The 18,302-nt window shown below is 47.0% G+C and overlaps 1 protein-coding gene across 3 annotated transcripts in view; it reads left to right on the forward strand.

The window, feature by feature from the left end:
- The window catches only part of SYN3 (synapsin III), a 424,224-nt gene that overhangs the window by 383,326 nt on the left and 22,596 nt on the right, over nucleotides 1-18,302 (forward strand). For all 3 annotated transcript variants that reach the window (XM_033116583.1, XM_033116584.1, XM_033116585.1), the window contains exon 8: nucleotides 14,672-14,814. In XM_033116583.1, coding sequence (XP_032972474.1) covers nucleotides 14,672-14,814 — 143 coding nt within the window. The remainder of the gene's footprint in view (nucleotides 1-14,671; nucleotides 14,815-18,302) is intronic.

Genomic DNA, 18,302 nt, shown 5'->3' on the forward strand with positions numbered 1-18,302 from the left:
CCACCTCATATATCATGTAGTTACCTGTTTACTAACTTCTCACCCAATTCTATCATTGTATCTTTGATCCCTACAACTGTGTCTGGCTCGCAGTAGGAGCTCAATAAATATTTATCAAATGCATGGCTGGGCTTTGGCGTGAGAAAGACCTTGGTTACAATCTCAGCACTTCCATATGCCAGCTCGGAGGCCTGCAGCCAATTACGCAACCTTGTTGTGCCACAGTTTTTTCATGTGTGAAATGGGGAAATAATAGTACTTACTCCATAGGATTGTTATGAAGACTGAGTGATTTCATATAGCGCCGTTAGAATAGCACCTGGCACATAAACAGCACTCTTTAACTGTAGCTGTCATTGTCCATCTTGTTGTTATTACAATCATCATATTATTTATTCGCAGGATGAGTCACATGGTCCCAGCCCAGTGCCCCACCCTAGCTCTCCAGCCTGTCTCTCCAGCCAGAGGTGGAGTGGGTGATTCAGGTGGTGGCTGCCTGCCCTGTGAGTCAGCCCTGAGCCTCAGCCATGCCGGGGTCCCCTGGCACAGGCTGCCTTGGCCAAGGGGCTCTTGGAGTGAGTCATCAGGGCCATGATTGCAGCTGGGGGATACCTTGGCTGTGGAGGTTAGCTGGTAGAGCTTCCCCTCCCCAGGTCCTTCCAGGAAGAGACTGGGCACCTGCCCCATTGTGCTCTCAGGAATTGCACTTTGCCAGCAAAGTCAAGTCCATCTGTCAGTAGAGCTTGCAAAAGATCCAGACGAGGATAAGTCAGGGAAGGAAAAAGATAGGAAAGAGAAAAAGACGGGAAAAGGAAAGTTCCTTGATCCTTTGCTTTGAAAGCAGGGCTGTGAACAGATCTGTGGGGTCCTGAGCTCACCAGGCCTGGACTTGAGTCCCCATCCTGCCACTTACTAGCTGGGTGACCTTGGATAAGCCTTTCACTTCCCTTCTCGGAGCCTCTGCTGTGAAATGGGGAGGATAACATCTCCCTCTCAAGGTTCCTGGGAGGATTTACTGAGTGGATATATGCTATCTTCAAGTCCCAAATCCTGCACGAAGCCTTCTCAGGTCTGCCCTATAGGTCTCTGAGTTTCAGTAACTTTGGTCAAAGGAGAGGAGGTATCCCCTCCGTCCCCATTGTCCTCCTACCTCTCCGTTTCCCTGCCTCCCCCAGGAGAGGGAAAGGGCCAATCTAATGTATCCTTTCTTCCTTCACTCATGCAACTGCTCTTTATTGAGCACCTACTGCATACTGAGTGCTGTGCTGGGCACCTGGTACAGAAATCGTGGGCCAGTGGGAGAGGCAGACAGCGTACAAGCGAGCAAATAAATACACGATTGTAAACTTTCCTCAGTACTAAACAGAAGAAGAAGAGGTTGTTGAAAGAGAAAAACAGGGTGGCGCTCTCAGAGAAAACCTCAGCAGTGGTGACAGTTAAACAAAAACATGAAGAATGAGAATGAGCTGCCATGTGAGGACCAAAGAGGAAGAACCTTCCAGAGAGTGAGAAAAGCATCTGCAAAAGCCCAAAGTCGGGAAACAGCTAGCGTTGTTTAGGACGTACCAGGCAACCAGGATGTGGCGTGTCCCAGGCCAGGGCAGAGCGGCGTGAGAAAAGGGGCAGGGTGACTTCGGGGTTCAACTCCTGAATTTCCCAACTCTCGAGGAGCATAGCCTCGCACTGTCTACTTCCCCTGTCTGAAAACAGACACCTCGTAAATTGTGTCCAGTTTTATAGTTGTTTACAGAGACAGTGCTTGTGTGGGTACATCGTGGCCGGAAGCACTGAGGGTTGTTTTGGAAGATTAAATGAGATCATATATGGAAATTGTGTAGTATACACTTCCCAGCACACAGTTAGTGCTCATTAAAAACTAGGTGAGCTATCTTGAAAGAACGAGCGTGAAAATTTGAGGTACGTGACCCCGTAACAACACCCGTGGAGAATTGCTATTTTGCGATTTGAAAGGGAAGAGAAGCTTTGGGCTTAAATTCATCCTCCTCTCCATAATCGTTACGAAACAAGTTGAGGTGGGAATCCATCACTTCATCTGGGAACCCTTCCCTGCCCCACCCAGCCCACGGTGGAGCGGGTCCCTCTGCTACACACCCGTGGCATCCCACACGAGACTCTCGCATAACATTGTGACCCTCTCCTGAATTGTCTGATGTCTCTCTCCCATGGCCGGTGAACTCCTCAATGACAGGGACGGTGCCTTAATTATCTGTTTAATACGAAACTTGAACACCATTTTATTTTACTCCAGATCTGTTTAAGGACGGTTCAAAATAATGAGCTTACGCTCACTAACCCACCTTTGCACTAAGAAGACGATCCTGGTGAATCAATCACCTTCAAAAGTGCAATATCCTTTCATTAAAGTACGGACTGGTTAAACGGACTGGTTTTTGGATACTCTGCCCCCACAAGTTCCTCACACCCACGTTTTCCAGGAGGATGGGGCAGGCTTTCTCCCAGGAATATTGCCCAGTGACTTCTGTTATGTCACTGGGAGGGGAAAGTGTCAAAAGTAATAACATTAGGCTCCTGGTTCCCACGCTCTGCACCCAGCCGCACTGGGGCTGCACAGTATTAATTTTCAAAGGAAACAGCAATTCTCGACATCTGTCAGACATCATGAAAATCACTAACCAAGGTAGCTCACGGTTTCAACCTTAGATCACAACATGTTCCTTTCAGTGGTGTCACATCTTTGCAAAGCTGGGTTTTTGGTGGTGGCTGTGCTACAAAACAAGTACCATCCGAAAATCAGAGTGGAACAGGAAATGCGGGTGATGACATCCGATCTGAGTCTGGGGTCTGGGAATATGTGCAGGGCCCAACGAGTGCACACACCCCATTCGTAAGTGATTGTCATGATTGCAAATGAAATAAAAATATTATGTGTAGTTTTTTTCAAACAATGACCAAGTTGTTAGGACAGAAAGACTTACGAAGCCGGTTAGCTCTAACTACTTAGTAAACGAAAGTGCGTAGTATTTCCTTTGACCTAGGAATCCTGTGAAATAATTCATGCCATGGGAGCCATGAACCCAGAAAGTTTGGGAACTTCTACGTTAGGATATTTGCAATACCCATTTACTTCCCTTGGGCTTTTGATGCTGAGCTCAGGAATTGATTCTGAACTAAAGAGCCTGGAGAGTTTAGGAGCTGCAAGACTGGTAAAAAATTTACTGGGAGGGAAAACAGAGATGGAGCTTGTCGCTCTTCACCCCATCTAACTAGTTTGTCAATGAGCAGATGTCACTTTGCAATGAGCTGGATGCACATCTTCCTGTTATAAAAACAGAAAAACAAGCATCCATTTGTGTGCCAAGGTTATGGTTTTATTATCTTGGACTAGGAGTGACCCAAGTATCCATCCAGCTGGCCTGACAGAGAATGTTCGCCAGAAAGAGAGACCACAGAGCAAGTGTTCTAAAGCTACGCGTATTTGTTTTCGCAGATGTCCTCCCAACTTTTAGTTTGTTCGCAAATAACCTAGTTCAATAAATTGCCTCATGTAGTTATCTTCCTCTGAAAACAACAACTTTGTCTGGGCCGTCTCACCAGAAAGGAGCGCACTCCAAACGGAGATGGATTTGGCCGGGTTAGCATTTCGGGTTAGCAGCCCGAAATGTTTCCTAGGCTATTGGAATGGGGCAATGGACTTCATTGAGTTGTTCATGTGTCTCTGTATTGGGATTAATTCCAAACCATTTTCTGGGAAGGATCTTGGCCCTGTTTCCTGTGTTCGCCTCTAAGGGGAGATAGGATTGCTCCTCTTCGAGTATGAATCCATCGTAGCCATCAGCATCCATAAGATGTCAGGACTCAGTTTTCTGTTAATGTTTGTGAGTCTCTTTTCCACACGCAGCATCAGCCCCAGGGCCATTGCACCTCGTTTTCCCTCTGCCTAGACTGTCTTCTCTCAGCTATTACCATGGTCGGCCCCTTCATTCACTCTCTCAGCAAATATTTATTTGTGTGCCAGCCACTATGCTGGGTGTTAAGGGTATAAGAGGGAATGATAATAATAATGGTTACTATTTATCGAATGTTTGTGATGAGCCAAGCATTGTTCTAAACCGTTTACATGGAGTATCTCATTTAATGTTCAACAGCAAATCCAGTGTTTAACAATAATCCAGCGAGTTATCTACATTAGATGTGGAGTAGCTACTTTACATGTAAAAGTTACCCACATGTTGCTGATAAGGAATGTGAGACACAGAGAGTCTAAGTAAATTCCCCAAGGTCACACAGCTAATCAGTAATGGAGCTGGGATTTGAGCTTGCATTCCTAAACACGCTTATATTGTCTCTCTAACAAGACACAGGAGGCCCTGCGTTGGTCTGATTGGCTTACATTTTACTGGAGGAGAAGGACAATACACACATTAGCAGATAAGTAATTTCAGATCATCAAAATGGTAAGAAAAAAAGTAATAATAATAAATCAGGGAATTCACTAGAGACTTCCCTGAGTGGGCAGGAAAGCGTAGCTACTTGACATCAGATAGTTGGAAGAGCCTCCACTAAGGGGTCATCTGGGTGGAGACCTGAAGAAACCAGCCATGGGAAGGTATTCGGGGAAACTGTTCCAAGCAGAAGGAATAGTAAGTACCAAGGCACTGAGGCAGGGCCAGGTATGGCTGAGTGTAAAAGAGAGATGACCAGCAACCAGAGATTACAGAGTTGTGCTTGTCAACTTGGGCTGCACACAACTTCCTGGAGAGCTTCCAAAAATACTGATGCGTTGGCCCATGCCCAGAGATTGTGAGGAAATCAGTCTGAGGCTTGGCTGGAGCAAGAGGAATTTTAAAAGGAGATTGTTTCAGTGGTCCAATGAGGAATGATCGTGGCTTGAACCAAAGTGGTAGCAGTGGAGGTGGCAGCCTCTCTCCTTAGCTGCTGCTCCCTCCACATAGGATTTTAAACGGCTCCAGGCTGGTCTCTCTCCCTCACATCCCACCTGTGGTCCACAGGAAGCAATCACATTCTTAGCTCGGATACCCCAAAGGCTGGGGTGCTCAGCTGCCGCGGTATCCTGGCAGGGATTTAGCACCAGTGCACTAGCCCCGCCTCGCAGCCCAAACCCCTGTCAGTCTCACTGAGTGTCCCACTGAAGCTCTTATCAGACGTATCAAGGAGGAGTAGGTGGCTGCAACTTTTTCCAAAGAAATCCTCATCTCAAAGTCTTTAATCTCCAGCAACCCAACCTTGATATGTCAACGTGAGCAAGTCCACCCGTCTTGGCCATTCTGGTCTCTGTCACAACTCACTTTGGGACACGGCATCTTTGTCTGTTTGCTTCCGCTCTAACTGAGACCGTGCATTTGTCAAGGTTGTCCAGAAAATCAGAAGCAATGTAAAGTGTACGTACAAAGAGAAAGAGACTTGTTTTAAGGAATTGGCTCCCACGATTATGGGGGCTGGCAAGGCCAAAATCTGCAGAGTAGGCTAGCAGGCTGAAGAGGAAGGAAGGAGCGAATGCTGCACTTCAAGTGCAAAGTCTCTCTGCTGCAGAATTCCCTCTTGTTCAGGAGAGGTCAGCCTCTTGTTCTGTTTAATCCTTCAACTGACTGGATGAGGCCCACTTTGGTTCTGGAGGGCCACCTGCTTTACTCAAAGCCCACCAATTGAAATGGAAATCTCATCCAAACGCCCTTCCCAGAGACATCCAGAATCATGTTTGACAAAATATCTGAGCATCGTGGCTAAGCCAAGTCGACACATAAAATTAAATATCACAGACAGAAGGACACCCATCTTACATCCTCTTACATTATTATATTCATAGAATATTTCCAGAAGAATACAAAAAAATCTTATCATCAAGGAGGTTAAGATTTAAAGGAAGAGACATACTTATTTTTTTCCCAAACTTCCTTTTTGTATCGTTGACTCTTTTTTTGCCTTGTTATATACCAGGGGTGCCAACAAAATGTAGACAAGTGGACACTTTGGTCCACGTTGCTCAAGCAGTAGTTCGCTGTAATCAGAAGTGTCTGGACGCTGATGGTAACCACTCTGAGCACCTCTTGTAATTGCAGAGGTCAAACATGACTTGTATTCATCTTTTGTAATTGGTATATATTGAGTATCACACTTGTAATACAGTTTTTCTTTCTTAAAATGTGTCTACATTTTTTTGGCACCCTCTGTGTATTTTTTTTTCAAATAAACTATAAAAATGGATCAAAGTAATCATTGGATTGCATTTTATTGGCCATCTACAAACTACTTTCTTGAAATCATGCTTTAAGATGATGAGTACAGGGCCGGGCCGGTGGCTCAGGCGGTTGGAGCTCCGTGCTCCTAACTCTGAAGGCTGCCGGTTCGATTCCCACATGGGCCAGTGGGCTCTCAATCACAGGTTGCCGGTTCAAAGTCCCACAAGGGATGGTGGGCTCCACCCCCTGCAATTAAGATTGAACACGGCACCTTCAGCTGAGATGGCTCAGTTGGTTGGAGCACAGGCTCTCAACCACAAGGTTGCCAGTTCGATTCCTCGAGTCCCGCAAGGGATGGTGGGCTGCGCCCCCTGCAACTAGCAATGGCAACTGGACCTGAGCTGAGCTGTGCCCTCCACAACTCAGACTGAAAGGACAACAACTTGACTTGGGAAAAAGTCCTGGAAGTACACACTGTTCCCCAATAAAGTCCTGTTCCCCTTCCCCAATAAAATCTTTAAAAAAAAAAAAAAGATGATGGGTACATGGCCCTACATTAACGGATATTACAAGGAATATCCAATCATCAGAGAGCACTGATGACCTTTGTTACACATCACGGTGTCCTCCCTAGGAAGAGCCCCAAACATCATACTAATGTTCATTCCAAGAACGGTTGTCATTCTCTTAGGTACCTTGTTGCTTTTCCTCTGAGGAAGGCTGAATCATGTTACTGACCAAAGTTTCCTTTCCCAGACACATAAAAGGGCTCACACCCCTAGACAAACATTACCGTGTTCACTTTTAATCTCTAAACACAGTTTTATGTCCTGACCTTTATTTGTCTTTCCCGTTTAGTCCTGCTTTTTTTTCAAACCTTTCATTATGGTAAAATTTTTCAGACATACACAAAGGAAGAGAAAATGGTGACCTGTATCCCTATGTACCAAGCGCCCAAATTCAGCCATCATCCAGTTATAGTCAATTTTGTTTTACGTACCCCTCCACACTTCCTCTCAAATCCCACCAGATACTTTTTCATTTTTTAAGGCGAAATCTAATTTTTGTATTATAAGATTTGCCCTTCTAGAGTGTACAATTCAGTGGTTTTTTAGTATATTCACAAGGTAGGACCATCACCACTCTGTAATTCCAAGACATTATCATCACCCCACATCCACTGGCAGTCACTGTATTCCCTCCCTTCCCTCAACTCCTGGCAATCGCTCATCTACTTTCTTTGCCTATTGATCACTGGATTATTTTACAGCAGGTCCCAAATAACACATCATTTCCTCTGTGACTATTTCAGTAAATATTTCTAAAACATAACCAAATGCCATTATTACACCTAAAAAGTTAGTAATAATTCTTTCATGTCATTTAATACATAGTCTGTGTTCAATAGCCTCCTGTTAATTGTTCTCCTTGTCGCCAGACAAGGCCTTCATGTTTCATAGTTGATACGATGTCTCTTTTGATCTGTAACAATTCCCTTCCCTCTGGCTTGTGTTTGTTTTGTTTTGTTTTTCTTGTCATGTGTTTGTTGGAGGAAAAACAAATGTCATTTTCCGGTAGAATTTCCTACGTTCTGAATTGGGCTAATTGGAGCTTCATGGTGTTTCTCTACCGCCTGCATGTCTTACACACTGTTAGTTGAATGTGGAGACTTGATCTAATCCAGGTTCGGGGTTTTGGCAAAAATACTTTATCTTTGATAGTGGGCGTTTCTCTTGTGTATCTGTAATGCTGATCACGCCTGACCATCTCTCTTCTGAGGTTTAAGATCTGTGTGTTCAGACGTTGTTTGCTTGGTCCACACGTTAGAAGTTCCCCACCAGCCACTCCTGGGGGCCTTGGCATTGACCATTATTGTCTAGATCCGTTCTTGCGTTAGACTGATTGTTGCAGAAAGATGACGTTCTAATTCTCTTACTCCTTCTGCATTTATTAGCTGGGATTCCCCTCAAAAAGAAGGACTTTTCCTCATTGATTAGGGTAATTATACAAGAGATAGATTTTCAGCTGGGTGCATAATTTTGTCAATAACTGCATTTAAAACGTGTTCGTTGATAGTTCAGTGTCCACAAAGCATCTCAGTGATTATCCAACTAAAGAGAACCAACTGTCATTGAGCCTGTACTAGGTGTCAGACTCTGCTAGGGAGGTCCTTTGACCTATAATTGACTTATATATATAATTTATATATATAATTTTATATATATAATATAATTTGACTTATGATTTCATTTAAAAATCACAGTCATGTTGTGAAGCAGTTGTTATTATCACATTTAACAGATGTGGAAACTAACACTAAGAGAAGTAACTTAAATAAGGTCAAACCGCTGGCATTAGCTACAAGAAGGGTGCACCAAAATCATGAATGGCATAGAGCTGAAAGGGATAGCTAACAAATTATGTGACAGAATCAATATTGGAAGATGAAAGGATACATGAAAACATGAGAGCTTTGCATTTACCCCTGTATTAAAACCTGTTCTGGGATTAAAATCACTGAAGTCCAAGCTGGGAGAGATGTGGATTATCAGGATCTTGTGTTTAAAGCTGACCTAGACACATCAGCTTACAACAAGCCCCATATGGATCCTAGAAAGGCTAAGATTGTGTTATGCTGCGTTAATGGGAGCAAGATAATTAATAGGCTCAAAGCTCCACTGGGATAAGAATCGTAAATCTCTTGTTCCCTATTGTATCCCCAGCCTCCAGTATCATAGCTGGAAAAAACACTCAGTAATTATTTGGATGTAATGGGCACTCAATCCATATCAGTAATACTTAAATATATTTATTCAATCACTAAACAAATGTATCGAGCACCTGACTCCGGGTGGTGAACACACAATGGGATTTATAGATGATGTAAAACAGAATTGTACACCTGAAATCTATGTAATTTTTACTAACAATTGTCACTCCAATAAATTAAAAAAAAAAGCAAAACTTTAAAGCTTTAAAAAAAAAAAATTGTATCGAGCGCCTATTATTCCCTGAGTGCTGTTATAGGTACTTGAAATACAGCAGTGCACTTGCAGAACTTACATTCTAGTGGAATGGCAGGGAAGAAAGATAACAAATAAGTAAATTGTGGTATCAAGGGTGGCGGAAGAGCTATGGAGAAAAATTAAGCAAGGTAAGGTGGATGAGGAGTGCTGGCTGGAAAGAGTACCATCACATATGGTGGTCAGAGAAGACAGCTCTGAGAAGGTGGTGCTGGAGCAGGGAGACCAGAATGAAGTGAGGCTGTGAACCATATCAGCAGGAGACGGCAAGTGCAAAGGCCCTGAGGCAGGATTACGCCAGATGTATCCCAAACAGAGCGAGATGATAGTCTCATCCAATCTCAGCTGGTGAAACTGCCCCTGGAGTACGGTGTATGATTCCGAGCACCGCATAGTTTCAGATTCTGTCAAATGAGAGCATCTCGAGGTGGAACCAGCTCAGAGTAGGTTGGGTTAAAGGAGAGAGTGATAGGCACACCTGGGCGTTCTCTTCAAGTGGATGAAGAACAGACACAGGGCAAAGGGCCGGGACTTACCCCCACGGGGTCAATAATTGGGACTATTCATTCTCTCTTAGTGTAATATACAATAGGACATTCCTAAAGCGGAATGAGTCGCCTTGTCCAGTAGTGAGCTTCCCGTCATTGAAGAGGTTCAGTCAAATAGCGGCCCCTCTGCTGAGGTGACTTTCGCATCCCAGGCTGGAATGTGGAATAGGAGACCTCTGAGGTGAATCCCATTGAGATTCGGAATTGTATCCTGACTCCTCTCTCCAGTGTCTCTCCCTCGCTGCTTCTATTCTCCCTCCGTGCTTACCCTCAGGATGGAGCACACGTGCTCACGTGCGTGCATGCGCACACACACTGGAGGTAGAGTCGTCCAAAAAGCAGGAGAGGAGAAACAGGAGAAACTGAACACGGGGTTGAGTGACAGGAAGGAGGTAGGAGAGACTGGGGTAGAGGAGGGAGGAAGAAGAAGTAGAAAGCAGAAGGAAGAGAAGGGCAATGCTGAGAAGGAGTCAAGGAAAGCGTATGGAGAGGAGAGAGGAGATGAAAGAGAGAGACTGGAGAAAGAAGAGGAAAGGAAGATGTGGCCAAGGAAAAATGAAGAAGGAAAGAGGCAAAGAGGAGATGGATGCCATTCAAAGTAAGAGGAAAAGGATGGGAGACGGTAGTGGAGTGTGGGACAGCAGAAGGATGGCTGGAGGAGGGATGAGAGGGACAGAAGGCAAGGAAGGCAGAGAAGGGGGGAAGGAGGAGAGGAGAGCCAGGGAAGGGAGAGGAGGGAAGAGGGAGGCAGGGATGTGGAGAGTCGTCCAAGTCAGGGAGTTCACAGCGACCCCCTCACAGGTCCCCAGAGCACCAAATGGGCAGCCTTGACTCACAGCTCATTTAGGGCTTGCTGTTTTCAGCTTGTCTCTGTGAACTCTTGGAGGGGGTTCCAGCTCGTAAATAAAGCGGAGTGCCAAGATTCCCTCCCTAGGCCAGCAACCACATGGCTGCTTGTCCCCAATACCCACCCCTCAGCCCACCTGCCCTTTATGACTGAGGACCAGCCCCGGGTCCCATCCAGCACCCACCCACCTGGCTCCAGGACACCTGCCCCTCCTCCAGCATCCCTGCCTCCATGAGGTTCTCAAGGTTCTCCTCAACTTGGGGAGCGTGGAATCCTCTCTGAGTACTTTCAGAAAAAATTTGTCATATAAGAGATAGGTTTCCCTGAGACATATTTTCTTTGCCTTTTTTAAAGAATGGATCTTTATCCCGCCTTCTTAAATGCAATCCAGCAAATACATTTGAGGCATCTGCGATGTGCCAGGTGGCAGTGTTACTACTAGAAAGGAGACACACTCTCTGTCTTCAAGAAGCTCACAGTCTAATGAGAGACAGAAATAGGTGGAGCCAGAGATGGAGCTGGGTTTTATGGTGCCCCGACATACAATCTGGAAGCCGTCTATGACGAAAAAAACATAAAATCTCTAAGCATATTGGGCCAGGGCCTCTCCTGGGGCTTTGGAAGAACCCACATGGGAGAATCCTGAGTTACATCCTCACTCCTGGAGAGAGCAGGACGAGCACCACCACCCCAAACCACCCAGGTGCCGATAAGAGACAGGGGTTCACAAAGGGAGGTTGGGCTGACCACTAACTCATTAAGGAATTCAACCCCGATGTTTACACTTTCTCTCTTACTTTTCTCTCTTTGTTTACTCTCTTTGAATAAATGAATGCATGCATGATGCATTCAACAAATACCTACGTAGCGCCCCTATAATAATCGGGACAAAGTTCAGCTGCTATAACAAAGACCTAAGGTGGCTTAGCCAAGCCAGGATTTTCTCTCCCACCTGACGGCCTGGGCAAAAGCAGCCCAAGGCTGCTGTGGAATCTCCTTGGTTTCAAGGATCCAGGTTTCTTCCATCCTGTTGATTATGCGGTCCTGGGGTGATACTCTTCAGCCACAAGGTGGAAGAAGGTTCACATTTCAGCCAGCAGGAAGAGGGAAGGAAGAAGTGGAAAGGACCCGCCACCCTTCCCTTTAATGGCAGACCTAGTAGTTCAGACCCCACTTTTTACTCACATCTCACAGGCTAGAACGTGATCCATGGCCACACACACATGCGAGGGAGGGACATGGGTGGTCATGTGCCCCAGATCAGGGTGTTTCATGGCTCGAGGAGAAGAGAATAGATGTCGTGGACAGCTGGAAGTGTGAGACAACCTGCCTTGTGCACTGTGCTGTGTAGGAAACCAAGATGCAGAAGAAGTCCTGGTCCTTTCCAGAGCCAGCAGTGAGAAAACTGAATTAGACCAGCTGTCACTGTGAGCTCTCACTTCCATTCTTTCTTTCTGGGATCTCTAACTTTCTCTATCAGAACCCAAATGTTGGCAGAGAATGAAACACTATGATTATCGCAGGGGAAGTTAGAGGAAATGAAGGCGATATAGACTGTGGAGAAGTTGCCAGAAAAAGGAAAAAAGAATAGTGGTGTGGAAACCAAGTTTCAAAAAGCTCACCAATTCAGATGCCCCGAGTACCAGAGCAGGAAGAGGGTCAAAGAACTCTACTGGATTCACCAAGGAGGAGGTCAAAGGTGACCTTTGCCAAGTCAATTCCAGTGAAGTGGTGGGGAGTGAAATCTGAAGAGAGTAGATTTAGGAGTGAGTGGGAAACGAGGATGTAGCGACAGAGAAAACAGTGAGTAACGGAGGCATTGGAAAGCAGAAAGGATTTGAGGAGCATGAAGGATCCATGACTATGTTGATTCAAAGGGTAAAGAATCAATAGAGAACACGAGACTAAAAATACCCGGCAAAAGTATAGTGTGGCTGCTTTACCAGAAAACAAAATCACAGTGGCTTAAACAAGGTTAAGGTTTACTTGTGTCTCGTGTAAGAATCTGAGCATACATAGTCAGGGGCCAATCGGGGACTCCATGGCATTGGGAATCCACGTTCCTTCCACCTTCCTACTCAGCCATCCTCAATGTGTGGCTTCCGTCCTGTGGTCCAATATGGCTGCTTCAGCTCCCGCCATCAGGTCCACATCCCAACCAGGTAGAGGAAGGGAAAGGGAAAGGAAGATTCCCTTTATCTTAAGGGCACCACTCAGAGGTGGCTCACATCACATCTGCTCACATTTTCATTGACCGGACTGGGAGACTTGGCTACATCTACCTGAAAGGGAGACTGGGACAAAGTAATCTTTACCTGAGAGACCAGATGCCCAGATAAAGTCAGGGGACGTGTTAGAGGGAGGAGGGGACAACGAGTAGTCAGCCCTGAAAGAACTAGAACAAAGGATAGGTTCCGCCATGAGGGGGAGGAGGCATGCTGGGAGGAAGAAGTGGGGAAGCTGCTGGGCTTGGAAAAGAATGGAAAATAGGGAACTCTTGCCAGGTCACCCTTATTTTCTCTGCAAAATGGGACTCAGAGTTATCGCTGCAAGGCGGACTCCCAGGGAGCTGAGAAGAGAGGTTTGCCAAGTCTCTGTCCCCGTCTTGTTTATGATCCACGAGGATGGCACAGCAGCCATGCACTTGTAGAGCCCTGAAATGGTTCAAAGAACAGCCGTGCTTTTGGAGTCATGAATTTCATTGCCTGCTCTGTGCTTAGCTGCTAGAAGGCCTTGGACAGGGCAAGCAATGTTACTCTGTTAAATGGCCGTAATAATGCCCACCCTGCCTGCCTCACAGTCCTGTTTTTGGTCCCGCAGGAGAGCTGTGAAGATGCTTTGTAAATACTGAAAGTGGGGCACTTGTGGGTGGGCATCACCGTGGAGGGATGGAGTTGCCAGGACAAGCCTCTAGAGGAGGCAGGAAAAGGCTAGAAGGACAGGTTGTAGGGACAGGAGAGCCTCCCACACAGGCTGCCAGGACCCACCCGCCCTCTCCAGGGGATCTGGGCTCTGCTCACCTCTGGCGCAGCATCAGAACCCCTCTGCTGTCCAGGTGAGGGTGACAGGGGAGGGAGTCAGCCTCTGTTATATCCTGAGATCACTATCACGGAACCTTGGCTTTGTCCCGTGCGCTTGGCCTTGGAATCTCCCCTGGGACCTCTCCCTGACCCTAGGGCACCACCCTGTGTTCCTGGCCTCAACCCAGTAAACAGTGTGAATTTCTCCACCAGGCCTTTGGCCGAGCAGAGCTAGTCTCATCCGGTGTGTGCACACTCACACACACACACACACACACACACACACACACACACTGCCTGCGTACACAGGCAGCACATGTGACACACACATCACACATGCAAACACGCCATATACATCACAAACTGCACATACCACACACGTCTCCCACAAACCTCACACACACACAACCCACATGCACACATCCTCCACATACACCACACACACACACACACACATACACACACACACACACTCCTTTTAACTGGCCTCTCTCTAGCCCATATCACACCCCTCCATTCAGCCCTCTATACAACTGCTTAAGTGATTTTTCAAAAACACAAATTAGGCTACATTTTCATTTAAACTCCCCTCCTTCTCCCAGGGACTTTCCAGAGTGTTCAGGCTAAAACTCCAGCCCCTTGCCAAGCTCTTGAGGCTGTCTGTGGTCGCTGGTGACCCCCTTCAGCTGTCCCCACCTCGGTCCCATTGGCCAATCTGAACCCACCCCGCGTGGCTCCTCCTGCCTGTGCTTTGCCCTTCTTCACTCCTCTCCACAGAGCATCTCTGCTGCCTCGTCCACCTGAAAATCGCACTTTCTCCCAAACCCTGTTCAGAGCTCACCCCTTCTACAAAGATTCCCTTCAGTACCCAAGTAGCAGCTCCCTTCCTCTTCAGCAGGTATGCAGCGGAATGACTTGTTTCCTATGTCCGTATCCCCTGCTAGGCAGGGGACCTTCTCAAAGTCACCATATGTGGAGCACAGGGTCCTGCCATCAGGTAGCTGCTCGGTGAACGCTGGGCGGGTGGCACTCACCTTCTCATCCACCCACACAGATCAAAGTGGAAAACCAGCTTGATTACCAGGACATCACCAGCATGGTAGCTATGGCCAAAACCTACGCCACCACTGAGGCCTTCATCGACTCCAAGTACGACATCCGCATCCAGAAAATTGGATCCAACTACAAGGCTTACATGTGAGTCCCTGGGTGGGGGCAGGGGACTGGGAAGAGGGGAGGGGGGAGAGCCTGGGAAGAAGAGAGATTAGAGGTGCCTCCCCGGCCCTGTCTCCCCCACCCCAGGCAGAGACCCCCTTCAGCACATAACTACGCTCCCTTTCCGTCTCCTTTACTGACCTTCTTCTCTGGTCTGTACGCCTGAGCACTGACGTTTCACCACAGCCTATCCCAGGGTGGAAACCTGTCTATCCAAACGAGGGCTGCCTCCCCAGAGGAAGAAAGACACCTGGCATGTTTGGGGGGCACTTCAAGGATATACGGGATGTACATCATAGGAGAAAAGACTGAAAGAGAAACCTGGGGACAGATCAAGGAGGGCCTTAATGCCGTGCTAAAGACTGTGCATTTTCTTCTGTTCGCGCGCAAGCAGAGAAGTGGCACGACCTGACCTGTGTTAATAAAAGATGGCTCTGGAGCCATGGGCTGCAAAAGGAGTTTCTCTGGAACCAATAAGACCAGCTAGGAGATGATATCATGTTTCTCTGGCTGCAAGCAGCAGAAACCACATCTGACTAATTTGATGGAGCTTTTTAAAGGGCATTTATTAGAAACTCCTGGCTGATCAGAATCTCAAACTAACAAATAAACCAAAGTTCTAAATTAGAAATATAAAAAATATGAGGATCCAGAGCAGCCGCAGGGATCTGGGGTCCAGAAGTACTGGACAATCTTCATGGCACCCCGACTGGGAAGTGAGTCTGCCCTAATCATTTTCAGGACTTAACTCAAGATTGTGCTTTCGGGGCGGACGGGTGGCTCAGTTGGTTAGAGCGCGAGCTTTGGGCAACAGGGCTGCTGGTTCGATTCCCACATGGACCAGCGAGCTGTGCCCTCCACAACTAGAATGAAGTCAGTGAGCTGCCGCTGAGCTCACAGGTGGCCAGATGGCTCAGGTGGTTGGAGCGCGGGCTCTCAACCACAAGGTTGCCAGTTCGACTCCCGCAAGGGATGGTAGGCTGTGCCCCCTGCAACTAATAATGGCAACTGGACCTGGAGCTAAGCTGCTCCCTCCATAACTAAGACGGAAAGGACAACAACTTGACTTGGATGGAGTTGATGAATCCTGGGAAAAACACACTACCATTCCCCAATAAAAAATCCTGGAAAGACACACTGTTCCCCAATAAAGTCCTATTCCCTTTAAAAAGAAAAATTATGCTTTCATGGCAACAGTGCTGATTAGTCCAACTTGGGTCACAGGCTTTGGTTAGAGAAAGGCAGAAAACCTGTAGGGAGAGTCCCACCAAGGTGGGACGCAATGGTGGAAATTGAGATGTGGTGACTGCGGGAAAAGGAAGGAATAACAAAAAATCCAACACACCTTCACCCCAGGGTGGCTGGGGCAAAGGATGACTCAGCTGGAGCTGCCGCTATGAGGATGAGCGCGAGTTCTTGAGCAGGTGGGAGGGCAGGTCTTTAGAAAGGCCTTCCGTGCTCCACGGCCTCTCTCTCACTTTGGAATGCTGTGGTTGGTTCCACTTGAAATGATGAGACCCTGGAGAGCCAACCAGTCAGTGCCTGTTTGCCAAGAAGTTATGGAGCACTGACTACGTACATGGCTGCGTGTTGGAGGACTACAACATCTGGCTCTGGACAGCTGGAAATCTCTATGTGCTTCTGTGAGGTGGAGCTTGGGGCCTAGGTCAGAGTCAGCCAACCACAGCCCACACGCCAAACCCAGCTGCCACCTGTTTCTGTAAATAAAGTTGTACCCACCACAGCCATACACGATCAGATATGGATTAGTACCTAGGGCTGCTTCTGCACTGTCTCGACCAAGGGTCAGCAAACTTATTCTGCAAAGCGCCAGATGGTCATCTGGGGCTTTGCAAGCCATACACTCTCCGCGGTAACTACCCCACTCTGCCATTGCCTGGGAAACCGGAGAAGATGCAGGCAATTGACCTATAAGGAAAGAGTCCCAGGAAAGGGATAGAGCCAGTTCCCAAAGAATACTTGTGTCCTGTCCTGCCAGCTACGCACTCTCTTCCACCCACGTGCCACGGCTCTCAGATGCCCTCGGGATGACCGTGAATGGTAATGGCCACCCCTGTGAGTGAGGGGACATCCCAGTATGGCAGGCAGTCCGGTGCATTCCTGAGGCCGCCGCCGTCCATCATGCTGTCGCTTCCCTCCTCTTATTGTCAGAGTTTCCACTTGACATTGAGACACCTTGTCCTAGTTTCTCTTCTTAAGGATTACCTCATTGCCGCATTCTTTATGCTGAGCTTTCCTTCCGTGACAGCTCCAATTTGTCATTAGTTATAGAATTTCCTGGACCCTGGGTTGGCCCAGATCGGAGGGAGGGGGTTCGTGTCAGACCTCAGTGTAGAACGTCCTCTCCACCCCCGACCATTCAGCCTCCTTTCTGCCCTATTTCCTGCCCTGCACTCAGGCCTTTGTGCTTGTTGCTACTTTGGTGTCATTGTTTTCAGGTCCTCTCAGCAAACAGATCTAGGAAAGATACATGTGTATCTTAACCCGCGTATACGCACATATCTGTAATTATTTCTATCACAATATCCATCTATGTCTGAAGCTAAATGGAGTTCATATTGACGTCTCAGATTTTCATCTAGTCGCACAATTCATTTCAGCCTTCCCAGATTGTTTATTTATAACTTCCCACTCCAACAGGGAAAAACCTGGCTCCCACCATCCCCCATCCATGTACTTATTTGGTCAATCCCAGTGTACGGGTACAGATGTGGAAGCGTTCACTCACCGTCTATGAGAAACACTACCAGCTTAAGTACAGTTCCTTTCCTATTCAGTCATCCAGTCTCCACTCACTCCCAAGGTTACTCTAGGTCGACTCCTTTCCCTCACCCCCACCCTCTTCAGCAAGGGGGTCAGTGTCATACATTTGCGATATAGATAGATGCTTTTGTCACAGTTTACATTCCATCCAATATTCCAGCAGCTGCATCACATTTGGGCCAACTGACTGTTTTCCCCAAGCCTGAGATGGGCTGTGCCTCGGACAGTCGTAGTTAAGGGCATGGAGTTTCTCAGATATGGTTTGGTGGCTTCTGCCACTAAGTGGGAATGATAATAACAGTAACGCCCACGTCATTAGGTTTCGTGAGGCTGAAATAAGCCAGTGCTTATAAAGCCCTTAGACCCATGTCTCACTCATAGAAAGCACTCATTAAATATCAACTCTCACTATCATTATCTTCTTGGAAGGAGAGCAGTCTGGCTGCGTTCCTGCTGCTTCTGGCATTGGAATGCCTTCTTTTCTTGTCTCCACTTCCTGAAAAATAATAGTAGCACCTGTTATACGAAGAGATTGATGGGAATATGTCCTTTAACCTACACAATACGCTAGAAGGACGGTACTTTAATGATTCCCATTTTCCCAACGAAAAAATAAAGACTCAGAGTTGCAGTCCATGGTTATACAGCTAGAAAATACTGGAAGCAAGATTCAAACTCACATCTGT

Source organism: Rhinolophus ferrumequinum, chromosome 10 (assembly GCF_004115265.2).
Source record: "Rhinolophus ferrumequinum isolate MPI-CBG mRhiFer1 chromosome 10, mRhiFer1_v1.p, whole genome shotgun sequence".
Taxonomy (NCBI): Eukaryota; Metazoa; Chordata; class Mammalia; order Chiroptera; family Rhinolophidae; genus Rhinolophus; species Rhinolophus ferrumequinum.